Source organism: Chinchilla lanigera, unplaced genomic scaffold, assembly GCF_000276665.1.
Source record: "Chinchilla lanigera isolate Chin_1 unplaced genomic scaffold, ChiLan1.0 scaffold00051, whole genome shotgun sequence".
Taxonomy (NCBI): Eukaryota; Metazoa; Chordata; class Mammalia; order Rodentia; family Chinchillidae; genus Chinchilla; species Chinchilla lanigera.
Window position 1 is genome coordinate 9,833,633 of NW_004955452.1, and position 26,659 is coordinate 9,860,291.

At 46.5% G+C, this 26,659-nt stretch overlaps 2 protein-coding genes across 5 annotated transcripts in view; one reads left to right on the forward strand and one right to left on the reverse strand.

Moving 5' to 3' along the window:
* The window catches only part of Zcchc17 (zinc finger, CCHC domain containing 17), a 57,133-nt gene extending 40,369 nt beyond the window's left edge, over nt 1-16,764 (forward strand). For all 4 annotated transcript variants that reach the window (XM_005395018.2, XM_005395016.2, XM_005395017.2 and 1 more), the window contains 2 exons: nt 483-628; nt 15,874-16,764. In XM_005395018.2, coding sequence (XP_005395075.1) covers nt 483-628; nt 15,874-16,035 — 308 coding nt within the window. In that variant the 3' untranslated portion in view covers nt 16,036-16,764. The remainder of the gene's footprint in view (nt 1-482; nt 629-15,873) is intronic.
* Nucleotides 16,765-17,549: 785 nt separating this feature from the next.
* On the reverse strand, nt 17,550-25,103 carry Fabp3 (fatty acid binding protein 3, muscle and heart). Its single transcript, XM_013519714.1, has 4 exons — nt 24,943-25,103; nt 21,373-21,545; nt 19,168-19,269; nt 17,550-17,850 (listed from the first exon to the last, which is right to left on the reverse strand). Exons 1-4 carry the CDS (start codon nt 25,013-25,015, stop codon nt 17,797-17,799), a joined length of 402 nt encoding a protein of 133 aa, XP_013375168.1. The 5' UTR covers nt 25,016-25,103; the 3' UTR covers nt 17,550-17,796.
* Nucleotides 25,104-26,659: the final 1,556 nt, after the last annotated feature.

The window sequence follows — 26,659 nt, forward strand, 5'->3', positions numbered from 1 at the left end:
GGCTCTTGCCAGATCTGACAGTCTGAATGTTCAGTGCCCCTAGGTGACTGCCTCTCTGCTTGCTAGTTTGGATATGAGTGCCCACTTCCTGCCAGCTAAGTATTTTAGGGGTTGGACTGCCACTCAGCTCCCTCTGCTAAGCATCCTGCTCTGTGGCGCAGCCTTGCATTGTCAAGAATAAGTTCCAAAATAGATCTTAAAAAGTAGCAAACCTTATTTCTAATGGAGGGCAGCACAACCCTGCATCCTCATATCCTCTGCAGTTTCCAAAGCAGCATCAGTGTTTCCCGCAGCTCTCAGACCAGCTGCTTGCCTCGCTTGTGTGAGTGAGCAATGCCGTCCTAAGGTGACAGAAAATCTGCTCTGGATGAACTTAGTAATATCTCCTGAACCATGGGGACCTTTCAGAAGCTTCTGGGGAAGATCTACCTGCTGAGGGGACAGACTACTTCCTTTCTCCTGTTTCTGCTTCTTTTTTACAGGCCACTTTGCAAAAGATTGTTTCATGCAACCAGGGGGGACCAAATATTCTCTGATACCCGAAGAAGAGGAGGAGAAAGAAGAGGCAAAGTCAGCAGAATTTGAGAAGCCTGACCCTACAAGGAATTCATCCAGAAAAAGAAAGAAGGTGAGTGTCGTCTTGCTTATATTTATTATATTTTTGAGTTTTAAAATGAAAATATACTTTTTGCAGAAACTTAGAAATACTGAAAAAGAATAGATGTCCCACTCGGGTGTGGTGGCTCATGCCTGTAATTCCAGCACTGAGTGGGTCGGGGGCTGAGGCAGGAGGATTGCTGTGGGCTACGTAAGAGAGTTCAAGGCCATCCTGAAGTACACAGTGAAACCCTGTCTCAAAAAGACAAAAAAAAAAAAAAAAAAAAAGAATAGATGTCCCATAACCTTTATATTCAAAGACTTATAGGGCCGGGGATATAGGTCAGTGGCATAAGTGCTTGCCTGGCAACCCTGAGGTCATGAGTTTGATTCCTGGTACAAAAAAAAAAAAAACGAACTAGGACTCTTACTAGTATTTTTGGGATATTAGAATCTTTTTTGGGTGATAATACAGATATATATTGCTATACATATCGATATAAAATTATGTCATTCTAAAAATAGTTTATATTGCTGTACATGGTGGTGCACACCTGTAATCCCAGCACTTAGGAGGCTGGTGCAGGAGGATTGCTGTGGGCTACATAAGGGAGTTCAAGGCCAGCCTGCACTACATAATGAAACTCTGCCTCCAAAAAATAAAACAAAACAAAAATATAAATAGTTTATAACCCTACTTTTTAAAAATTTAATTTGCATTACCCTTAACTGTTCATTAAAAAATGTAATATAAGTGTAATATATTGTTTTCATTAGAACTTTATCAATCAGATTTTTGCAATATAATATTCTAAGCTATGGCTATATGTTTATTAATTTATTTTCCTCTTGCTGGATATTTTTAATTACCTCCAACCTAAATTTTTTAATATATCACTTAATATTTTTTGGATGGATTCCTAGGTAAGATTACTGAGTTAAGACTTTAAGGCTCTTGATATGTCTTATCAAATTGTGTTCTGGAAAGTACTTATCTGCCTTCAACAGCATGTAAGAGTATCTGTCTCCCTGATTTTGCTCCCTTTTGCTACTTAAAGCAGAGCAGTTCATAAAACAGACCTTATTGTGCAGAAAGAAACAATGTATTTGTAACATGCTACATAGAAAGGAAGTAAAAGAACTCTGCTGTAATTTGTTCAGAAAATAATTGTTCTCCTGTCTTGTAGGAATTGTTTGTGACTAGTTTCTTGAGTTTTGTTTTGTTTTTAAATCTTTATTTATTTATTTTCTTTTTTCTTTTTTCTTTTTGAGACAGGGTCTCGCTGTGCAGTTCAGACTGGCCTTGAGCTCACTTTGTAGCCCAGGCTGGCCTCGAACTCACAACGATCCTCCTGCCTCAGCCTCCCGAGTGCTAGGATTACAGGTGTGCGCCACCACACCCGGCCTGTTTTTAAATCTTTAACAAACTTGTTGAGTGGTCATTTTGTGATAGGCATTGCAAAACTCTAGGGATACAAAGATTGAAGAGATCTTTGCCCTCAGCGGGCATTATCTATAAATAAAGTATAATCTTCAGTTTATAAGGAGATGGTTCCTTTATGCTGTTCTGATAATTAGCCAATGATAATTTTTATTGATCTGTATATTCTCTCCCTGGGTGCTCCTGTCTGTCCTAAGACATCAGCTTTCTTAATGACTTCCACATTCCTAAAGTATCCCATGTGTATCTCAAACTTTGGTGCAAGTCATTCAGTTTTTTGAGGTCCTTCTTACGCTACTTACTGCTATGCAACTTAGGGATAACTTCATTTTGTTTCTTGTAAAGAGGGATTGTCATAATCTTTGGTGACAGTATTTCTGTCAGAGGGATACCCAGCTCCCAAAAACAGGTAGAAAGCACTGACAAGTAAGTTCCTAGTAATGCCGTTGATGACTACCGTCATCTCTTTTTGAGACTTTTTCCTTCCCAAACACATGCTCATATACCACCCCTACCACAAAACTCTTGTTTCTGTCTTATAATGTGGCTACACACTCCCATTCTCCCAAGGAGTCCAATCTGCCATTATTTTCTTCTTTCCATTTCACATGTAGTCAGTTACCAAGTTCTGCCAGGGGCTACTTATTTAATTCTTTTAATTAATTAATTAATTTGGAGATGGGGTCTCATTATGCAGCTCAGGCTGGCCTTGAACTTGAGGTGATGCCCCTGCCTCAGCCTCCTGAGTGCTGGGTTTACAGGTGTGTACCACCATATCCAGCCAGGGGCCACATTTTAAGCAGACTCAAAAGTCTGTTGCTTCCTGCTACTTCCTGCCTCCCATTGTAACAAAGAACACGTAACATAAAACTTACCATCTGAAACTGTTGTAGTACATGTGTAATCCCAGCATTCTGTAAGGCTGAGGCCGGAGGATTACAAATTTGAGCCAGCCTGGGCAAATTAATGACTTAGTGACACCCTGTCTCTAAGGAGAGAAGGGCAAAGGAGTGGGGATGGAAGGCCCTGGGTTCAATCCCCAGTACCCCCCAAAAGATTTTTTTAATTATTGTTCTAAATTAATTTCTTTCTCTCACCCTCCCTTCCTTCCTTCCTTTCTGTCTTTCCTGCAGTGCTGGGAATTGACTCCATGGCCTTGCACATGCTAGGCAAGTGCTGTCCCACTCAGCTGCAGTCCCGGCCTCCATTGTAACTATGTTCAAGTGCACAGTTAGTGTGAAGTGTATTCACCAGATAGCATTCTCTGCACAAGTAATTATCTGCATGAAGTCCATTTACCTGTTTCTTTTATTACATAGACTTCTGGTGTCATGCTGAAGAAACTCCCCGAAGAGTTTGTACATTTAGATATTTGATCCATTTTGAATTTTTATATGTGGTAGGAAGTAAGGGTCCACACATTTTTTTGCATGTGGATATCCAGTTAGGCCATCTCCATCTATCGAAAAAATTGTCTTTTCTCCACTGAGTGGTCTTGGCATCCTTATCAAAAATTGTTTGACCATATCTGGAAGAATTTATTTCTGGATTCTTTATTCTATGAGTCTATATATCTGTCTTTATGTTACTGCTATTTTGATTACTTGTAGCTTTTTAGTAAGGAAGTATAAATCTTCCAGCTTGGTTCTTCTTTTTCAAAATTATTATGACTATTCAGGAACCTTTGAGATTTTGTGTGAATTTTAGGAGAGATTTTTCTGCTTTCACAAAAAAATCATTGGGGTTTTGATAGGGATTACACTGAATCTGTAGAGCACTTTGCAAAATATGGACAACTTAATTATATCTTCCATTTACTTTTGTGTTTACTTTCTTCTTTCCTTCCGTTTCCTTTTTTCCTTTCTTTTTTCTTTTTTTTGTACCAGGAATCAAACTCAGGACCTTGCGCTTGCCAGGCAGGTGCTGTGCCTCCTTTCCTTCTTCCCCCCTTTCCTTTTCTCCCCTTCTTCCTGTCTCTCTTCCTCTCTCTTGTCTGTCTCCTTTCTCCCTCTCCCTTCTTACTCTGCTCCCTCTCTCCCTTCCCTGCCTCTTTTCCTTCTTCCCTCCCCGCTTCTCCTCCTCTTCCTTCTCCCCCCTCACCTTCCTCCTCCCTTTTCTACTCCTCCCTCTCCCTCTTCCTCCCTCCCATTCTCCCTGCCTTCCTTCTTTCTTTTTGCTTTATACGTGGTAAGCACAGGCTCTGTGGCTGACCAGTATACCTACCCACAAGCCCTTGTGTCTTTAATTTTTTTGAATAGTGTTTTGTAGTTTTTTCAGTATGTAAGTCGTTCACCTCTTCACTTATTCCGAAGAATTTTATTCTTTGATAGTTGTAAATGGAATCGTTTAGTGATTATTTTAGGTGACTAGAAATAGCTGATATTTACATGTTGGTTTTGTATTCTTCAACTTTGCTGAATTCATGTATTGGTTTTTTGTTTTGCCTGGTTTTTTTTTTGGTAGTGGGGATTGAAGCCAGGGATGGTCAACTGCTAAACTATATTCCCACCCCTTTCTGAGACAGGATCCTGCTAGGTTGTCCAGGCTCACTTTGAATTTAGGATCATGCTGCTTCTGTCTCCCAAGCAGCTGGGATTACAGACATGACCCACACACCTGGCCATATATTCGTTCTAAGTGTGTGTGTGTGTGTGTGTGTGTGTGTGTATAGGAGAGAGAGACAGAGACAGAGAATGATCTTTATGGTTTTCTACTCGTAAAATTATATCATCTGCCAGCAGAAATAATTTTATCTTTAGCAGAGCTAGATTTTTAACCATGTTTACATGTGCCAAGGGTTATTCTTTTTTAACCTTTTATGGAGTTAAATGGTATTTGTCAGATTCCTAACGTGGTTACATTGATATTTTATATCTGTGGGTTTTTGATCGAATTCTTTTCACATTGCTGAATATACTAACTTCTATTCATTATTGCTTTGTTTCTAAACTGCTTTGAGACACGTACTTCAGTGCACCAAAGCAGTTTGTAAGGATCTGCTAGCCATGAGACTTTTTTATAACCTGTTTAGTTAATCCACTATCCTATTCTCTGTTCCCTTTACTTAGATGAACAGAATGATGAGCAATGGCAATAATAATCATAACTTATTTTTAAAAGTATCTTTTTGTACATGAACTTCTATTTTATTAGTGTTCTTGGGTTAACAAGTACTGTAGGGTTAGGAGTGTGGCTCAGCAATAGACGATGTGCTCAGCATGTGTGAAGCTTTTGGTTCAGTCGCCAGCAGCAAATTACAGTTTTTCTCTGGCATTGAAAACTTAAAACCTCCCCCTCTTGATGCATACTTGTTTCAACCATAGCATCCAACATCATTGTCCTTTCACTTTTTGTCAGTCCCTTCATTATGTGGGGTGGGGGTACTGGGAGTGGGTGGTACTGGAAGTCACCAGCCCCTTTTATTTATTTATTTATTTTTTAATATTGAGACAGAGTTTCCCTAAGTTGGCCAGGCTGGGCTTAAATTTGGCCTGAGCCTACCAGAGTTCTAGGATTACAGGCCTGTGCCCATCAATCTCTATTGCTTCATTATCTTTTATGTCTCATATTTGTTTAGTACTTAGAGTTTATAAAATACTTTCCTATTTTCTTTCTCTCTTTCTTTTTTTTTTTTTTTTCCCTGAGATAAGGTCTTGCTTTGTAGTTCAGGCTGACCTTGAACTCACTATGTAGCCCAGGCTGCCCTCGAAGTCTTGGCAATCCTGCCTCAGCCTCCCGAGTCCTGGGAGTACAGGTGTGCGCCACCATGCCCAGCTGGGTTATTAACAGTATTCTTTATATCACACTTCAGCCATTCATTTAACTCTTTGGTTATTCATTTACTAAACAAATATGTGTTATCTGCTTCATATTTGTCTAGTATTTTGTCAAGTGCTTCACATAACAGGGCTCATAAGGTCACCATCTGCCTGGTTTTTATTTTGTTACCAGCTACCCTTCGTGGCTGTGTGATATTATCTGTTGTTTGTTTCTGTGTATAGCCAGAAATCAGGGTTCTAGGCTTCCTGTCTGTTTTATTTTGCCCTCTAATTCTGATTCTAATAGAAGGTTTGTTTTCTTTTTGAGTAAAAAAAAAAAACAACTCCCACCTGAGATTGGGGTTTTGCTAGGGATTACACTGAATCTCTAGATCACTGTGCAGGTTTTGAGGGGCAAGCCGATGTGGACCCCTGTTGCAGCAGTAGTTGGCTCTGGGAGCAAATGGGGAACTGAGTGCCTTCAGCAGTCCATGCTACCAAATTGGTCAGTAACAGGAATGGCTGGTGTGTGGGGCGTATGTGACAGCTCCTGTGGGGTAAAGGCCATAGCCCCTGTACTCAAATAGCTAATTGCTTCAGGGGAAAGATACGCACCCAAGCTGTGTATGGAGTTAAAGGACAGGAACTCCTTTCAAGAAAGTTATTGAATCTCATGGATATTCCAGGGCAGAAAATGAACTGTAACCAGACTACTGAGGACGGACACCGGAAAGTAAGAAACTAAAGCTTTTGGATCTTATCTCCGTTAGAGAATGCTTGGCATGTGGAGAAACTAGGAAATGGCCAGACTAAAGAATGAATGTCATTCCCCAGAAAATACCTGACATATAATAGGCACGCTCTACCTGCCTTTGGATGTATAGACCCCATAATTTCTGTTACCTGTGCTCTAAATTCCTTTGCTCGGTGAGGCCAGTTTGGAGAGTAGTAGGGATTGACTGTAGCTGGGGAATGATGAAGGGAATGGGGCAGGAGTAAGAGATCTTCTGACTTGGAACCCTCCTCCCACCTCCTTCACCAAAAATACATACGTTGAATGCAGACTTTTATCCACAGATATAGGGTCTGTTGGTTTAGCTTTGTGTTTAGCAGCATGACAGTTTTTGTCCTAGTGTTGTATGTTGTGGTTGTTTTTGTTGGGTATACAGTATAAGACTCATTTTGTTGGACTTAGGAACCGGTCTGACTTAAAAATATTGTCCCCCGGGACTTGCTATGTAGACAAAAAGAAACCGTGTTGCAGATGGAAATAGGTTTTGAAGTGGTGAGTAAAATAGAAAGGGAGGTTTTTATAGCAAATCCCTGGAGAATCTTCCCATGAACCTGTGGTCTGTGCTTTGCTCATCTCTTTTCATTTATCACATGTCATTGTGGGTCTTTCTGAATTAGTGCGGTATTATGAGGAAACAGGTACCTTGGGGAACAAGTACCCACTGAGTGATTGTTTGTTGTCTTTTTAAGACAGGGTTTCACTATACAGTTCAGGTTGGCCTTGAACTCACTTTGTAGCCCAGGCTGGCTTTGAATTTACAGGAATCCTCTTGCCTCAGCCTCCTGAGTGCTGGGATTACAGGCATGTGCCACTATGCTTGGCCTTACCCACTGATTAGAATGAAGTTGAACTATATTTTATCTAGAATATAATTTTCAGCCGGGCGTGGTGGCGCATGCGTGTAATCCCAGCACTCGAGAGGCTGAGGCAGGAGGATTGTTGCAAGTTCAAGACCAACCTAGGCTACAAAGTGAGCTCAAGGCCAGCCTGAACTGCATAGTAAGACCCTGTCTTAAAACAAAACATTATAATTTTTTTTTTCTGTAATCCCAGCACTTGGGTGGCTGAGGCAGGAGGATCACCATGTGTTTGAGGCCAGCCTGGGCTACGTGGTGAGTTCAAGACCAATCTGAACTACATAACAGGATACTGTCTCAAAAAACAAAACAAAAAAATTAGTTTTGTCTTTTTTTGATTGGCTGCTGTAATTGCTCATTGCTTTACCATATACTGAACAGGGAATAGGAAAATCATCCTTTGGCCTCTGTTCTACTGTCCAGAACACTTTTGATGTTTATCTATAAGAAACAGATTGCAGTCGGGCATGATGGCGCACACCTGTAATCCCAGCATTCTGAAGGCTGAGGCAGGAAGATTGCCATGAATTTGAGGCCAGCCTGGGCTACATAGTAAATTCAGGGCCAGCCTGAGCTACATAGCAAGATCCTGTCTCTAAATAAAAAGAGAGAGAGAGAGAGAGAGAGAGAGAGAGAGATTGCCAGGCCTGGGCCCATTCTTGAGTGCAGAACAGAGAGCTGCCCACTGTAATCTAGTCAAAACTCTTTGGAGACTTCCCTTCTGTGCTATAACATGTAAGGTCTTACAGGACTCCTCAGATCTGCTCATCTTTCCAGCATCTTCTCCTATCAGTCCCTTCCCACATCCACTGAACTTGTCTCGTGTCAGTGTATATTCTGTTTCTGGGGTGACAGGTCCCAAGAACGGGGTGCTGGCAGATGAAAAGAAAAACAAGAGTGGCAAAGTTATGGGATCAGAGGACGTCAGCCTCTGGTACTGACGCCTTGATTACCATTTTCTGTAACCTTTTACTGAGAAAGAACAAAGGCACCAACTGGGCAAATGGAGGAATCAATAAGGTTAGCAAGGACCGTATAATTTAATTATCCCAGGAATGAGGCTTCTTAGTTAGCCATCATGTTACCATTCCTTCTGCATATCTTAGCAAAGCATCTAGGCTTTCCACAGGGACAAAGGTCTTGCTATCATTCCCTTTTACACTAATGCTTTTGCTAGACTTCCTCCAAAATCAAACAGTCATACGGCTTTGTCAGGCCCAAAGTCTCAAATAGTAATACATTGAAAGATAAGCTAAAGAATGTCCTTCTCCACAGTCTCATTCAGTAATGGAGCATCTACTATGTGCCAAGCTCTGTTCTAGTCACTGGAAGTACAGACCCAACAGAACCTCTAAAACCGCTATGTTCATGGCAGATTCTAATGAAGGTGAGAGATAAAAATACAAATTAAGCCGGGTGTGGTGGCGCACGCCTGTAATCCCAGCACTTGGGAGGCTGAGGCAGGAGGATCATTGCAAGTTCAAGACCAGCCTGGGCTACCAAGTGAGCTCAAGGCCAGCCTGAACTGCAGAGCGAGACCCTGTCTCAAAAAAGACCAAAAAATAAATAAATAAATGAAAAGAAAACCAAATTAATAGTAATATATCAAGTACCATAGAGAAAAAATTGCTTATGGGAGATAGGAAGTATTGGAACTATTTGTGTATTTGTGGTGCTGGTATTGAGCCTAGGCCTCATGTGTACCGGGCGAGTGCTCTACCACTGAGCTACACCCACAACCATGACTTGCCATTTTACCCTGGGTGCCTCTTAGGCAGGTCTCTCTCATAAAGTGTCATTTGAGTGGATATCTGAAAAAAGTGAGGAAGCAGATTACTCAGATCGTGGCGAGAGAAGATTTAAATGAGTCCAACAGATGGCTGTTGGGAATGACTTAGCAGGATTAAGGAAGAGTAAGGAGGCCGGTGTGTCAGGAAAAGCAAGTGGTAGAAGAGAAAGTTTGAGAGAACAGAGCGAAGCAGACGGTGGAGGACCTTATTGGTGATTGTGAGGACTTCGGCTTTCATATAGAGTGAGGTAGATATTATCAGAGCTTTCAGCAGAGGGAAAACATGGTCTGACTTACCTTGTAGACAGTTACTCTGGGCTCTGTATGGTAACTAGTCAGAAGGTAAGGGTAGAAGCAACAAGTCAGTTTATCGGTAATATTAACAATCCCAGGCAGGCATGGGCCTGTTATCCCAACTACTTAGGGGTCAGGCAGGAGGACCACCAAGTTCAAGGCCAGCCTGGGCAATTTAGGGGAACCCTGTCTTTAAAAAAATCCAGGTGGGAGATGATGATGGTTTGATGTAGAATGATAGGGCAGAGATAAGGGAGTTGAAGTCCAGACATATTTCAAAGGTGAAGCTGACACAGTTAGTTGAGGGGGTGGATGTGAAGTAGGAAAGAGAGAAGGAAAAGATGGCATTGAAGCTGGGCGTGGTGGTGCACGCCTGCAATCCCAGCGCTTGGGAAGCTGAGGTAGGAAGATTGCTGTGAGTACACGGCCAGCCTGAACTGCATGGTGAGACTGCCTCAAAAAGACAAAGAAAACAAAAAAAAGCATTGTGATTTTTAGACTGAGTAACTGAAAGATTTAAGAGGAAAGTGAATGTAGAAGTATGGGAGTGGGGAGCAATCAGGAGTTTAGTTTGAGTTCCTGTGTGTGAAGAAGGAAAGGTGGCAGAGACTAGCTGGGGCATAGGAACTGAGATGGCGATCAGTTATCCAAGTGAGCAGGTTTTTCTGAGACAGGGTCTGGCCATGTAGCCCAGGCTGGCCTTGAACTCACTTTTTGGCCCAGGCTGGCCTTGAACCACAATGATCCTCCTGCTTTCAGCCTCACAAGTGCTGGGATTGCAGGCCTGCATGATCACGCCCAGCCAAGTGAAATGTAGAATAGACAGTTGGATGTAGTTCGGAGTTTGAAGAAGCAGCCCAATTAAGAGAGATAAATTGGGAATCATCAAAATGTAACTATTATTTTTGTTCATGAGATTATGTGAAATCACGTGGAGAGTGAATACAGGAAAGAAGGCATTTAGGGACTGTGCCCGAGTGCTCAACGTTAGAGGTTATGGAAGTGAGGATGAATCAGCAAACAAAACAAACACAAAAGCTGAAAATGAAGAGAGCCAGGGGAGTTAACAGGAAAAAAATGTAGTGGAAATCAAGTGAGGAGTATGTCCATCTGAACTGATTGGTCAAGTAAAGGACACTCAGAAATTGACTACTAGAGGAAGGTGTGGTGGCACATGCCTGTAATTCCAGCCCTTGGGAGGCTGAGGCAGGAGAATCACCAGGAGGTCAAGGCCAGCCTGGGCTACATAGTGAGTTCAAAGGTAGCCTGAACTACATAGCAAGGCCCTGTCTCAATCAATCAATCAATCAATCAATCAGTCAAATTGACCACTAGAGGCCAGGCATGATGGCACATGTTTGTAATCCCAGCTTGACTCTGGGCTGGGCGTGGTGGCCATGCCTGTAATCCCAGCACTTAGCAGACTAAGGCAGGAGAATTGTTGCGCGTTTGAGACCAGCCTGGGCTACAAAGTGAGCTCAAGGCCAGCCTGAACTGTGCAGGGAGCCCCTGTCTCAAGAAGACCAAAAACAAAAAAAGGACCCTGACCCAAAAAAAGGGTGGGATGGAGGCACTGGCCAGTGGTCAAGTGCTCGCCTCACATATGTGAGACCCTGGGATCAATCTCCAGTACTGTGGGGATTAATACCAAGCACCGTAGGTTTGGCCCTGCGGAGGTCATTAGTAACTTTGACAACAGTGGATGGGTGGGATGATAACAGATAACAGTTGTTCAGGAGGGTTGGTTTTTGTTTATACTTTTTTCTAAAGGAAATAGTAATAGCATATTTATTTATTGTTGAGAATGAGCCATTAGAAACACTGATACAAGCCGGCAGTGGTGGTGCACGCCTGTAATCCCAGCACTCAGGAGGCTGAGGCAGGAGGATTGTTGCAAGTTTGAGGCCAGCCTGGGCTACAAAATGAACTCAAGGCCAGCCTAAACTGCATAGTGAGACCTTGTTTCAAAAAGACCAAAAAAAAAAAAAGAATACTGATGCAGTATAGGTAGTATAGGTGTAACAATTCCTGGATTGATGTCTAAGTAAGAGAGAAGGGTTGGGGTCCAGGCACAATAAACAAGCCACACACAAGTATCTGTCACTTGAAACATGTCCTCATCTCCTCCTGTCTTCCTTCTGGCTAGACAGCCCTCGCTTCCCTTCCATCAGCACCATCACCATTCATTCGCACAGGCACATTCATGCTTCAGAGTACAACCCCTGACATGTTCTTTGTGGCCACTGTATAACTGGTTTGTTTCCAGGAGGTATTACAGTACCTCTGTTGTACCTGACATCATTTGCTGTGGGCTGCCTAGTGTTATAATCTTTCTTTAGTCTGCTTTGTTCTTCAAATTGTGAGACTGACACGCTGCCTGCTGTGCCAAGGAGGTGGCTAGTCTACTTCGTTTTTGAAGGCTCATAACCCCTGGTTTCTGACCTCACTAAACTATTGTAAGAGATGAGTTAATTAATATTTCTAGCTCATAAAAGGTCCTCAGCGAATATTTACTGAATGAAAATGTCCTGTATAGTTACAAGGAGCTACTCTTTCCCCTGTTTGATGAGATTGGTTCACATTTGGAGGACATGGTACCTAGCCCCACTGCTAAGTGTTTACTTTGCACCCCCTAGCTCCTTTATACTGCTTTACACTGGAAGGTACTCTCTTTGTCTGAATTATATTAGGAATCTGTGTTCTCTTTATTTTATTTTTTTTGGTACTGGGAATCAAATTCATGACCTCATGCTTGCCAGACAGGTGCTGTGCACTGGGCTATATTCCCGGCCCTGTTTTCTCTTTATACCTAAGCAACACTCTATGTAACTGTGGCTCTCTAAGTACTTTGTACATAGTAAATATTTCTTTTCTTTTTTTTTTTTTTGGTCTTTCTGAGACAGGGTCTTACTATGCAGTTCAGGCTGGCCTTGAGCTCACTTTGTAGCCTAAGCTGGTCTCAAACTTGCAACAGTCCTCCTGCCTCAGCCTCCCAAGTGCTGGGATTACAGGCTGTACAGTAAATATTTCCAAGTTTTTTGATGAGCTTTTTTCTTGGATCCCGCTTTTTCCTTTCCAAGCTATAATAAATGGGTACTTTGTAGACAAGTTCTAGCCAGGAAATACCCACTGTCCTATTTCCCAAAAGTTTATCCTAGAGAACCAGTTTGATAATCAAATCATCTCTTAAGAATCAGTAATTTCTTAAAACAACTTGCCTGCTTGCTTGACTTCGGCCAAATCAGTGCTTTTTGGTTCAGGGTGCTAAGTTTGTTGCTGCCTTTAGTACAGACAGCTAAAAAAAATTTGCTTTAGAACCCAAGCTGAGTCAAGTCCAAGTCCTACCACATAGGTAAGTCACTCCATCTCCGTCACCCTCCTGGAGGTTACAGTGTTCTTTCCTGAAAATTTTGAGTTAAGTATGGCCACTTTTTATAGGTTTGTCGATGAAGGTTAATGAGATGTGTGGAAAATAGGCCCAGCATCTAGAAAATCAAGCACTGAATAAGTGCTCACTGGACTTGTCCTTTCTCTCTGAGTTTTTGGTTTTTTTCTTTCACCCTGGCCCCTCCTATTCCTGTTTCAGAGCTATAGAGAAAATACTGTAGCAGGGCTATGTGCTTTTCCTGGAGTCCTAGAGACATTTGAACAATGGCTTCTTTTGAGTGTCTCTCTTGGCCGGTCTGCCATGGACTTACACACTTACGCCATTTTTTTCACCCTTTATCTTATGTTCTGCTTCCTACTTGAATGGAGTTCAGGTACTAGAAGTTCCTGGCTCTCTGTCTTCCCCCACCCAACTCCCATCTTGCTGTTGAACTTTGGGTCCTGAAGTAACTGTTCTTAGGCTTTTTAGCCCAGGCTAGACACATGGTACAGAGGACACCACCTGCTGGAGCCTGGCTCATCTTTGTTGAGACTGCACAAGCGCTTTTGCATTCAGATTGAGGCCTAGAAGGCAGTCTCCTCACTAGCTAGGGTCCATTTCCACTGTGCAGGGTTCTCTAGGGATCGATTTTTCTCTTTCCTCTGAGCTCATATACTTGAGAAACAGAAACAGTGCCAAACTCTGTTAGAAAATACAGTGTTCTTGTTCCTTTACCTCTGATCAGCTTCTGATTTCTGAGTTTTCTATCTGTAAAATTGTAATTCATGAATTTTAGCTCTGCAGGGATTACAGCTACTCAAGAGGCTGTTTGAGGCTGGCTCCGGTTTGAGGCCAGCCTGGGCAACATAAAGAGACCTTCCCCATCTCAAAAAAAGAAAAAGGTCATGAATTTTGACTTAAACAGATCATTATAGTAATAATATAAGGGACACAAAAGGCTTGAGAAACTACAGAAAATGCTTTTTAGATGTAAAGCAGTATTATTATTATTCTCATTTTCTTACCCAGACTGGGCCAGGCTTAGAGCGAACATGGTGCCAGATACTACATTTGTTTATTTACTTTGTAAGGGCAGAACCTGGTGGGCTCCCAAGCCCATACTATCCTGGGGTGGCCCTCCATGGTCTTGCCCTCTATAGATGTGCAGCACCATACGCCAAAGCATCTACTTGCCAACTCTCAGTTCCTCCTAGACATGGTTGCTATAGCCTGGTAGTATGGGTCTGAGAATCTCTGTTCCTACTCTTTACTCCACTGGTAATGCCGAGAAAGAATTTTGCTATATTTACTTGGCCGGACTGTAAGAACATCCTAGGAGTTCTCTGAAATGAGAGAAAAATTTTTCTAGAAGTGTAGCTCAGCAGCAGAGCACTTGCCTAGCTTGTCCTAGCCCCTGGGCATGATCCCTAGCATAGGGGAAAGAAACATTTTTAGCTATCACTTAGTACCTATAATGTGTCAGGTACTGTAATTAGAACTTATTTAACTCTCTTAGCATCCTTTGAAATTGCTACATATTATTTCCAGCTTCGTGAGAATGGGTTAAAAAAGTAGTCTCTTCTTCACAGTAGTGATTGAAGTGGCAGAGCTGGAATTTGAATTTTAATTCTGTCTTATCGTAGACTAGTTCTGACCATCATACCGTGAGGCCTCCCATCACTGTGTAGGAAGAGAGGCCCTGGCTGCATCAGCTAACTCAGGAGATTACCTTTCACATCATCTGCATGCAGGTCCCAACTCTATATGATTTGGGGCAGGTGACCTCCAACTTCTACAAGCCATGGATGTGTCTCATTAAATCACCACAGCCTGGGGCTGGGGATTTAGCTCAGTGGCACAGCGCCTGCCTGGCAAGCGTGACATCGTGAGTTTGATTCTTGGTACCGGAAAAAAAAACAAAAAAACAAAAAAATAACAACAAAAAAATCACCAGAACCTGTGACATAGGTGCTATTCTTGTGTGTTTTCCGTTTGAGGAGGCGAAGCCTCAGTCAGGTGAGGTGACTTGCCAGTATTACAGAACAGTGAATAGTACATATAACGCAAGTTTAGGTCAAACACCTGATTTATTGTTCTTTCCACTATCTCACAACTGCTTCTAACCCCTGATGCAGTACCCAGGCAGAGTTCTCATCCAGGACGCTGCCTGTGGAGCAGGAACCTCACCTTTTTCTTCGCTTTCCTTTTTGCCTCCTGTAGTCTCTCCCTCTTTTAGAAACTTTACTAAAGTAATATACAGTACATGTTTGAAAATCAAGAAAAAGACTTATGCAGTACTTAAAAACTGCCCAGAGTACCTGGTAGAAGTCTAGGAAGCTGTTTTCTGTCCTTAATGTGGATTTGCACTATTACTATAGCAGCATGGTATAGGGTGCCTAATTTTGGGAAAGTTCTTTCTGAACTCTGTTCTTTATCAGTATACTCTTGTGAGATTGTTGTGAAAGTGAGATTAGTATTTAAGGATAGTAGGCAGGGGATCGTTAATTGGTGATTTTCCCTGGTAACAGAGTCTAATAAAATCTAAACTGGAAGTTAGAAGTCCTAATTTTTTGTTTGAGTCGGGGTGTCACTGTGTAGTTCAGGTTGGCTTTGAACTCACTACGTAGCCCAACCTGCCTTCTAACAACTCATGGAGGTCCTCCTGCCTCAGCCTCCTAAGTGCTGGGAGTACAGGCATGAGCCACCATACTTGGTTCATATGTATATATATTTTTTTAAACTGGGGATTGAACCTAGGGCCTTTGCAGTGAACTACATCCCAAGCCCTTTTTTTTTCCCCCTAATGGTCTTGCTAAGTCATTTAAGCTGCCTGGGTTGGACTTGAACTTTTGACCCTCCTACCTCTGCCTTCAAGAGGGCAGGGATAACAGGAATGCACCTTTGTACCCAGAACTGTGTAATTTTTTAAAAAATTAATATTCACACACAATGTTGAATTTTTAAATTTTCTTTTCAGGAAAAGAAGAAAAAGAAGCATAGAGACAGGAAGTCATCTGACTCTGACAGCTCAGACTCTGAGAGTGATACAGGCAAAAGGGCAAGGCACACATCAAAAGACAGCAAGGCAGCAAAGAAGAAGAAAAAGAAAAAGAAGCATAAGAAGAAACACAAGGAGTGAGAGTAGAAGAGAATGGGGGCGGGGGTGGGTGAGAGAATATGGATCCAGGAGCTTTGTGCCTTAAAGCCCTGGCCTGTGGAGAGACTTGCTAGTGAAAATATGGCCCCCACCCCAGTGACTTCGCTCCTATGGGAGATGGCTTCCCCTCATGCAGCAGGCAGGTTTGGAAGTTGAGGTCAAAAGCAGCTGCCTGAATGAGTCTTTCCTTATTGCACCTGACCCCCTTGCAAGTGACCCCTGCAGCCCACCCATTCATTCACCCAACTTCCTTCACTCAGCAGGTGGTCCTTTTACCCAGCCGCCACTGCCACAGCTGGATTCCATTGTGGGGATCCAGGCTAAAGCCACAGGTACTGCTGTGGAGGCGAGCCTGGCTGTTGTTGCAGTGATTGCCCCTTCCTATTGGACAGTCTTGGGCCATGTGGCTCGTGGTCTCTGCCGCACCCCACAGGAGCAGAGGAAGAATAGCAGTAGGAGGGAGAATGTGGTAAGAAGTGGTGCTCACTTTTTACATTCTCTCAACATGGTTCTACTGTGCTAGAAGTGACAGCCAGTGGCCACAGTCAGAAAACAAGCATTTGCAGTGTGACTCATTTTATGTATGACATTCCACCAGACCACTGAACCAGACATCTGAGGCCAAGATCATTGCTGTACTTTCTGTGTATTACTGTGAGAGTCTGCTGGTTCCACGTCAAGTCTCTGCTTAAACTCCTGGCACTAAATGGACTTGTGTTTTGTTTTAAAGTTCTTATTCCTGTAACCCTTATTCATGGGTAACTTACAGACTTCAAATCACAGCCTACATTAGCTGACAGAAGAGAATTTGTTTTCCTTGAGAGAGGGTCTTGCTATTGTAGTTAGGGTTAGCCTTCAACTTGGTGATCCTCCTGCCTCAGCCTCCCAAGTGCTGGGTCAGAAAAGCATTTAGTATGTTGTCTTAGACCTTGGAGAGAGGCCCACCTGAGGTACAGAGTCAGAGGCACTAGCAGGTCACAGCTTTCTTGGGAGATCACTTGTTAGCCTCCCTTCTGTAACAATTAGATGATCTCTTTCCCCACAACTGGTTAGAGAACCAGTCAGAATCTGATTACTAGCCTGGTGCATAGGTGGGAACTTAGCAGTCATCTTAGCCATGATCACCTTCCACCGCAATGGCACGTGCGTGGATGCTGTGTCCTGAGCCTGCACTGTGAAAGGCATTCCAGAGAACCAGACCCACAGATGTTCAGTGCAGGATGGGCTTGTGGTAAAAGTTCATGGCCAAACCTGGGGACTCCCCACAGACTGCACGAGTTCATTTGACCATGGGAGCAGGCAGGGGAAAGGCAAGGTGTATGGACAGCTGAGTCACTATTGAATGCGTCAGGTGACCAGCTGACTAGCAGTCCTTGAGACTACTACTCATCCAGTGCGGCTTCCTGAGTGACCATCAGGAAGTCATTTCTGCCCACTGACTCACACAGGGAACAGACCCTTAAAAGTCCTGTCAACAGAGACAGAAAGACAACAGGTGGCCTTTGCGCTGCTTTATTGACCTCAGGGCACCTTCTGGATACAGTTTTTAAAAAGCCAGACCACATACATACTATGAACTGGAACTGGATCCAGGCTGGTACCACTTGATCCCCAAAGAATTTCCCAACCAAAGTGGATTTATTTATACAAAATATCAGAGGAAAAAAAGTGAGGCAAGGCGGTACTAGGCAAGGGGTAGTCACTTAGCAGAGACGTAGTTGGTGACAGCACCAGCAGGTCAGGTCATGCCTCCTTCTCGTAAGTGCGAACACAGACTGCATTGCCGTGGGTGAGGGTCTGGAAGGAAAGACAGAGTCAGATGGGGCCGAGAGCAGGAAGCAGGGGCACACCTGGCATCCCTTATCCTGATGATCACTTGAGTCAACTGTGTGCCAGACATAGTCACACATTTTTTTTCCTGATACATAGGACAAGCCTTTAAGATAGGCAGTATAATCCCTATTTTAGAGATTTGGAAAAGAGCTCTGAAAGAGGAAGTAATTTCATCAGGATCCTAGAATGTTTCTCATTCCCCTGCACTATTCAGCTTCCTTCAGATTCTTACGAACTTGGGCACTTAGGATGATGCCTGGGACAGAGTAGACAAATAGGTGAATAAAAGTTTCTAGAGACTCTTGAGAAATGACTGTGAACCTACCAACTCCTGCTCTATCCCTAACTTTGGGCAGTTCTAGGGCCAGATCCCTGAACCCCCACTATTTAGTCTGGCATTGCAGAGCCAAGCCCACAGCCACACCGTTCTCTGACTGCCCTGTGAGTATCTCACATCCTGACCAAAGCTAGGTGCCTCGGTCCTAACTGTAGGTTTTTTTTTTGGTCCTAACTGTAGGAACCTCAGCCCCATTGAGTGCAAGAATGCGGGGAGCAGGTTACACTGGCTCGGGAAGGTCTGCAGAGAACACGTACAGAGAGCACCTGTGGCGGCTCTCTGCGCCCCTGGGTCTGGGGAGGTTCTGTCAAGAACACCATTTCCGAAATGGAGTCCCCACACTTGTCCCTAAATAGATCTGCTGACCTCATTGTGTCTTCCTACCCAGACAACAGGTTCTTGTAGGAGGCCAGCTATAGAAATTACTGAGGCAGGACTAGGACAGGGAAGGGCTGTGCTTCATCTGGTCAGTGTCCCCACCAGTCACTAGTCTGCCGCTGGTGGGACAGTTTGGTTCTTGAGAGGGAAGGAAGCTGTGATCAGCGATAGGAACCTGTCCTAGAGAGCCTGGGATCAGACTGGCCCTGCTTTCTGCATCTTCTTGGAGAAGGCAAGGCAGACACAGGAGGAAGCTAAGGCCCCAGAGCATCTGCTGGGCTCTTCCCACCTCCGTGATGTTTTCTGCCATGGGTACACTGTCTCTTTCAGACTGCCCGCGGCAAGTTATTAATATGCATTTTACAGTTTGCACTTGACTTGCCAAAGCAGTGCAGCCTCTAAGGTGAAATTTGAACCCAAACCTGTGTGAGTCCAAAGCAGGACCCTGCCTCTGCCTCTTTTGTACCAGTCCTGTGGCACCCAGGGGAGGGCATTGGTTTTCAAACAGGCCTGGCTAGGAGGCAGCAGTAGTAGCCAATTAGGTGAGGCTCTGTAGTCCATCTTACCAGGATGAGTTTCCCATCAATTAGCTCCCGCACCAGTGTTGACTCTTGCCCGTCCCACTTCTGCACGTGGACAAGTTTTCCTCCATCCAGCGTCACAATGGACTGTGGAAAGAGCAGACACCTAAGTAGTGATCTGAGCCAGAAGTGAGGGGCACGATGGGGTTAGGAAACGGGCCTCGGGGCACAACCTCTGACTGAAACTAGTGACGGTGCTGGGACCGGAGCGCAGGCCGCGCACTTGCAAGCCTGCCCCATGGGATGTCCCGTGCACCTTCAGCCTCTGCTCCAGTTGCCTTCAGGTAGGGGGCAGCAGCGCGCAACAGCTCAGAGGTGTCCAGGACTCCAACAAGGGCATCCAGCTGAGAGGGCAGCCTACTGGTAGAGCGTGTGCTTCACACAAGGAAGGCCCTGGGTTTGATTCCTCAGCACAAAACCAAACCAAACATGGGGCTGGGGATTTAGCTCAGCTGCGCAGCGCCTGCCTGGCAAGCGCGAGCTCATGAGTTGATTCCCGGTACTGGAAAAAAAAACAAAAAGTGGGTGCATATCTACTCCAGGAGATGCCCTCGGCCTCAGTCCCCCTGAGGTATATGCGGTATATGCCCATCTTTATCCCTGAAAAAGATTGAAGAGGAGGTATCTTGTGGCCATCACAAAAGACGTTTTGTGATGGGAAATACTGGAAAATTAAACTTCCCTCTTGTCAGTGCACATCGTGTGACCCCTTCACCTGAAAGAGCAGCAATTGCAGGTCCTGAGTGCTCCTCAGCCTTGGTTCAAATGTCCATTTAGCCCTGTGAGTGCGCCCAGCCTGCATCAGCTGGCTCTCGTTTGGCAGCTCACCAGGTCTCCCCTCTCCAGGAATTCGGGGCTATGGGCCAGACTAAGGAGCCTAGACTGAGCAGAGCGCAGCAGGGGCTGGGAAAGTTGTGTTTACATGTTAGGGCCGCCTGGCTCTTGGCCTGCTGTCTGAATACCACTTTCTCCTCATTCTCACTCATCCAGTTTTTTGCCCACTCGAGTAGATTCTTTTTGGCCTAGACATCCCAGGGGACGACTGCCTCAACAAGGCGGCAGGTTCAAGGAGGTGCGGACGTGTGTTGGGCAGCCACCTCCTCCCAAGGTAGGCTGTCATCTCTGGGCACCATCCACTGCTCTGCTGCCAGCCCTGTGATGCTGGGCTGGGCTTCAGCTCTTCCTCTGCAAGGAAACCAGCCCCTACCCTGTTCTTCCTGGGGGCAGCTGTGAGGAAGAGGAAACAGCTGAACGGACACTCGATACTCTGGCCCTGTAAAGTCAGAGCCCCTTTGTTCTGTCCCTTGCTGAGAGGCCTGAGGCAAGCAGCTAAGACAGCCACCATGGAGTGAAGGCCTGAGACTGGGGTCGATGCTCCCTGCTCTCACCCTGGGAGAGGGCGTGAGGGAAGCTTGGTGGGAAGAGACTGTCAACACCCACAGCTGTGAGTGCCCCACCCCAGCACATTAGCTCTTCCTGCTGGTCAGTTGCCACACTGAAAATTGTTCAGGGATGAGAGCTGCAGGTTGCAGAAGTGGAGGCATCTGAGTAGGTCTTAGCCTCTTGTTCCTAGCAGAGGAGGTGTTCTTGGATGCTGGGGGCCTGGGTAGCCTCACTCAGTGTGGGGTCCTGACATCTGGGCTTTGCTCTTAAAACGCTTCAGGTTATATAGCCATGGCCATCTGAGGAAGTGGAAAGAAACCCATTGCATACCTTGCACAGAGTCACCCTACTGGGGCTGGAACAGACACTGAAGTGAGAACATCCTCGCTCTTCGTTGCCCACTCCCAGATGCACTTAGTTAGATGCTTCCCAAGAGGGCAAGGAAGAAACAAAAGAACAGAACTAACATGGACTTAGCTCTGGGAACATTTCAGCGCTGAATGGGCCCTGTGAACTTTGCTGCCCTTAAGTTCCCCTGCCCCTTATGGGGCAATGTCAAGGAATCAAGATTATCAGCTTCAGGCCGGGTGTGGTGGCGCATGCCTGTGATCCCAGCACTCGGGAGGCTGAGGCAGGAGGATTGTTGCAAGTTTGAGACCAGCCTGGGCTATAAAGTGAGCTCAAGGCCAGCCTGAATTGCATAGCAAGACCCTGTCTCAAAAAGACAAAAAAAAAAAAAAAAAGACTACCAGCTTTTGTCCCATCAGGGTCTCAGCCCCCTATCCCCCACTCCCCCTTCTGACTCACCTTGACATTCCTGTCATCAGCTGTCTTCTCATCAAACTCCACCCCCAGGTCAAAGTTGATCTCTGTATTCTTGAAGGTGCTGTGTGTTTTTATGATGATAGTGTTACCATTCTTTTCGATGACTGTGGTAGGCTTGGTCATGCAGGCCACCTGTCTGGTAGCGAAGCCCACACCTGAGGGGCATGGGAAGGGTATGAGTGCAGAGCTGGAACAGAGAGGCCCTGAACAAGCTCAAGGAGTAACTCCCAGGCCTTGGTACGGGTTCTAAGAGGGAAGAGGATCATAACTTTTAAAGCCTTGAGGCAGCTTTGTTTTTTTATTTGAGACAGGGTCATGCTGTCCGGGCTGACCTTGAACTCACTGTAGCCCAGGCTGCCCTGGAACTCATGGCAGTCTTCCCCCATCAGCGTCCTGAGTACTGGGATTACAGGCATGTGCCACCACACCCAGCCAGCACGCCTATTTTTAAATTAAGTCTTCCCCTTAGCTCTGTGCAGTGAACAACCAATCTCAGTAGACAGATGAAAAATGTAAAAAATACGTATGTCAGAGCAAATCAGCCACAGCTGAAATGAAAATAAGGCACTAAGACTTTCTGTGTAAGGAACTGTATACATTATCTCATTCAGTCTTCCTTTCCCCTTGAAGGGTTGTTATCTTATCTCTCCTTTACAGGGAGATACTGAGTTTGGGTGGGATGGGGTGGGGTAGGGTAGGGTAGGGTGGACAGCACAAGGACAGATCTGAGATTGAAGCCCCAAGCAGTCTGACTCCAGAACTCTGGCAGCCACTCAACCACAGGGCTTCCCGAGATGGAGCACAGGGCTGCCTTCTAGGAAGGCCTACAGTGCTAGTGGAGAGTTCTCACTCATTCCCAGCTCCTGATTCCTAAGGCCCTATGACTTTCCTGACCCAAGCATGACTCCCCTGGATGCTGAGCAAAGTCTTAACCTACAAGTAAGTAGTGAAGACTGCAGAACTCTTAGGCTAAGCCTTCATCCCTTCAGGCTGTAGCTTCCCTGGGACCTGTGCTTTTGTTACTCATCTCCATCTTGACTGCCTTCTGTGCCCCCAGCAGCCTATGCGACACCTCCTCCGAGGCAGAAGTGAGGCAGGAGGCAGCCATGCGGTGAGGTGCTGTGTGCCAGGTCTCCAAAGGCGTCTGGCTACATAGTGCTTGCTGGCAGCTAGGTACATTGCACATGCTGGAACAGCCCTAAGGGTAGGTTTTCTATTATCTGTCATTTACAAATGAAACTGAGTAGTGTCTTAACCAAAGTCAAAGAGTAAGTGACTGACCTAGATTCCTTAGCCATTCACTGTTCCCACTGTGCCATTCTACCCAGCACATGCTCAATCTCAGCGCCAAGGCCACCAGGTGGTCTGTGGTCCCTTGGTAGAGGCTGGGTGTCTTTGCCTCTGGGGGACCCTTGGTTTAAAGCAAAAGGGCTAAGGGGTGCATCTGCAGCTGTGATGATGCCAGCCCACCTTGCCTGGCCAGCGAGGGACTTGGTTTTGCCCCCTGGTGTCAAGCGAGTCAGACCAGACACACACCTCCATACAGATCAGGGTCTGGTGACTACACAGGAAGCGGTTTGCTTAGGACTCCTCCAGTGTGAATTTGAGGAAGGAAGCCACTGGGAGAGAGGGACTGAGCCGCAAGAAACCTAAGACAACTGGGCTGGCCAGGAGATGGCGCTCAGTGGGAGAGTGCTTGCCTAGTGTGTGTGAGAGCCTGGATTCAATTCCCAGGAACGTCCCCCAAGACTGAACTGACAGAATTTAGGTGACTCAGGAAGAGAGCCAAGTAATTTACTGAGAACTGAAGCAGATTTTCAGTGTCCCTCGGCCTTCCTACCATGAGACAAGCAGGCTGGAATTTCATCCCCTAACAAAAAGCTGCCCTGGGCGAAGGTGTGACATAGTGGCAGAGTATGTGCTTAGCATGCTGGAGGCCTGGGTCCATCTCTAGTAACACAAATGCACAAACAGCTGCCCAAAGACAACAGGTTTTCAGGGAGACCTGCTCCCTACCCAAGCTGGAACAGCATTAAGGAACAGAAGTAGGAGGGTTGTTGAAACTCAGTTCAGGGATTCTAATTCTACTCTGGCCCATGTGTCTGCTATGGGAGGAGGAACTACATCTGGGCAATCAGCTTCCCCAGCAGCTGCCTATGGCCCCTGCTTCTCAAGAATGGCTGCCTTCTTGGACTCACTGGACAGAGTGCCCAGGATGGGACAGGACAAAGGGCAGCCGGGCTTGTAGTCTCATGACCCACACGGTGGGCCCTGTTCCAGGAAACAGTGGGAGCTGAGGGGAGAGGGTCCCCCATGTACCCCTTTGCATACCTGCTGCAATCCAGCCCTCCTCCCTTGGGAGAAAGGCGTGGAACCTAGCTCAAACATGAACATCATCTCAATTTTCCTTGTCCCTGGCGGGTGGGCTAGGATAATACAGCTGAGAATTTTACAGAAAGGTTATCAAGAGTCTAAGCCCAAACCAGGAAGGGAAGGGCTCAGGCCCGCACCACTCCTCCCATTCCCAGGGCTATGCGGTAGTGGGAAGAGCTCTGGGCGATAGATCTAAAAATCCCTGGTTTTCGTACCAGCTCTGCTGTTAGTTTGTAAGGCAAGTCTCTGCTCTCTCAGGCCCTGCGTTTCCCTCTCCCTTGAGCTGGACAAGTTCCTAACACCTGTAACATCCTTTGAAACTATTCTTCCCCATCTCAACATCACACCCCCCGCGGGCCAATGACCCCTCGCCAAACAGGTCTTGACCTTGCCCTGGGACCCTGGCGGCATCCTAGAAATCCTGGGGCTTTCTCCACCCTTTCCCTCCCAGAAAGGGCGATAGGGAAGGCCCAGGTGGGGATAGGCGGCTCGCCCCATCCCCACAGGCTCCCTGACAATGAGTAAGCTCTAGTAATACACCGCTATGAGAGAAGGTCACATTGGTAAGAACATACCCTCCGAGCACAATCCTGTTCCTTAACCCAGTGGGGAGGGGAAGAAATTGTTGCTAGTTATGCTGAGGTCTCATATCCAATTCTCTGATTTTCCACCCAGAATCGCCCACCTCCTAGGTATTTCCTACTGCTTTAGGCCACAGTACACTTCCTGTCAGCCCCATTTCTTTCCTGGGCGCCAGCTCCTCCAATTCGCAGACCTCCCATGCGCGTGCCCTCCTCCCCGCGCCAGCTGGCCTCGCGCCTTCTGCGATCTGTGCTCTCGTTTTATCCACTCTCCCCAGATCACATACCCCCTCTTCCTCCAAACCCTCGCTGTCCAACACCCACAGACAAAGCTGCCTCCTTCCGTGCGCCTCCCTTTCGCCCGTTTCGGATGGGGAAAGCGCTCTTCCAACAGAGCCCCCCACGCCCTAGCTCAGGCGGCCACCCCTGCGTCCGCGTCCCGCTATTCTCCACCCTTGGCCGGGAGAGACGGATGCAGCAGGCGCGCGGGGCACTGCCAGGCAAGGAGCCCGGCGCAGGGCTAGGCACGCGGCCAGCCCCGCCCCGCCCGACCCGGCAGCTGAGCCCTGCTTTTCCACCCTCATCTGAGCTTGCTCACCGAGTGACTTCATGTAGTCATCAAAATTCTTGCTGTCCACTAGCTTCCACGTCCCCACAAAGGCTTCCACCATGATGAAGCTGGGCTGGGTTGAGAAAGAAGCTGCAAGGAGGAAGGTGTACCGGGACTCTGCAACGGCTGCTTGCGGCCGGAGCCGCCGCTTTAAATAGCCCTCGCATCACGTGATGAGACGTGGCCCACGCCCCCCGATTCCCGAAATAGGAAGCCTCAGGCAGGCAGTCACCGTCGAGGGGCTGAGCGCCCATTCCCCCAACGCTCGGGGTCGAGGGTGGGGTTGGGCAGCCGGTGGCACTCCGCTTGCCTGCGTCAGCGCAGGTGCCCAGCCGCGGAGTCCCTGCCCCAAGCTGGCCGAACCCGCTCCCTTCCCTGGCTTCCAGGCCTCTTCAAACTCTGAGAAGGAAGCAGCTGGGCTGGGCGCACGCCACCTGCATCTTCCATCCCCAGTCCCTCTGCGAGGTGTGACCAAGAGGGGAAAAGAAACTTGCCCTTGAGCTGGTGCCCTCGCGGCGCAAGCTCCCATAGACCTTTGTGGCATAGGCATCTTGTCCTCGATATATATGCGAGGAACCCGAAGCCCAGAAGAAAACTGACAAGGTCACGCTGAGTGGGAGGTGAACTGGAGCCCAGATAGCCAGCGCCCTGGGCTAGCTGGCTCCCTGCTGGCTGGCCTCTCCTCCTGCTGCCTGGTGGTGGGGACAGTCTGTGGCTGAGCTGCCCCTGTGTCCTCACCTCTGGGTGTGCACGTGACCCTCTCTCACCCCAGCCTCACACGTGCCTGCCCCTCCCTTCGGAATGTCTCCTGCTGGCGCCTTCCCCAGCAGTTGACCCCCCCAGCCGTCCTTGCAAGTGTTCAGGCTGTTCTGACTTCGAGCTCCTACTCAGATGGTTTTCCCCTGGCCCTCCTCCAGAAATTCTGTCAATTCTGATGCTTTTTGAGGCCCCAGGCCTCCTCCCCGACCTGCCCCTGCGGCCTCTTCCCCCACCTGCCTCAAAGCTGCAGCTGCTGCTTACAGCCCTGCATCTGATCTGTGCACATCAGCCAGCTTGCACACTTGAACTTGTCGCCTCCTTTAAAGAGCCTACTGTGCGGTTGTTTTGCAGTTTACAAAGCACTTTTCATAATAAGACCCCAAACCCACATGGTGGTGCATGCCTGTAATCCCAGCACTCAGGAGCCTGAAGCAGGACTATTTGGGGATTGAGGCCATCCTGGGTTACATAGTGAGTTTAAGGCCAGTCTGGACTACATAGCAAGACCTTGTCTCAAAAAGCCAAACACACTTAAACACACAGAATCACATTGATGCTTCTGGCATGCAGAAGGCTTTAAGTAGGTTGTCACATTGAACTTTTTTTTTTTGGTCCCGGGAATCAAACTCAGGACCTTGCACTTGCCAGGCAGGTGCTTGTGCTGCCGAGCCCAGCACACTGAACTTCTAAAACAAAATCTATGAAGTAAGTGTTGTTCTTGTCCCCTTTTAACAGGTGAACAAACAAGTTCATCGGAGCCCATTCATTAATTCAGCAGTTATTAAGCACCTGTTTGCTCTGGCGCTGCTGTGGAGAATGATGACAGGGAATAAGACACACGCTCCTGGAGACTGCTTCAGGGGAGCAGTCACATAGGCAGCGTGGTGACTGTCTTCGGAGCTCAGGGGAAGAGGTGTGAGCGAATGCCTGACCATGGGAGACCCGG

Excerpts from the sequence above, each read along its gene's own strand:
- Fabp3 (XM_013519714.1), bottom strand. The coding sequence starts at position 25,015 with ATGGTGGAAGCCTTTGTGGGGACGTGGAAGCTAGTGGACAGCAAGAAT. Across the intron at positions 21,546-24,942 it reads TGACTACATGAAGTCACTCG|GTGTGGGCTTCGCTACCAGA; the intron begins GTGAGCAAGCTC and ends CATGCCCCTCAG. Across the intron at positions 19,270-21,372 it reads CTGATGACAGGAATGTCAAG|TCCATTGTGACGCTGGATGG; the intron begins GTGAGTCAGAAG and ends CTCTTTCCACAG.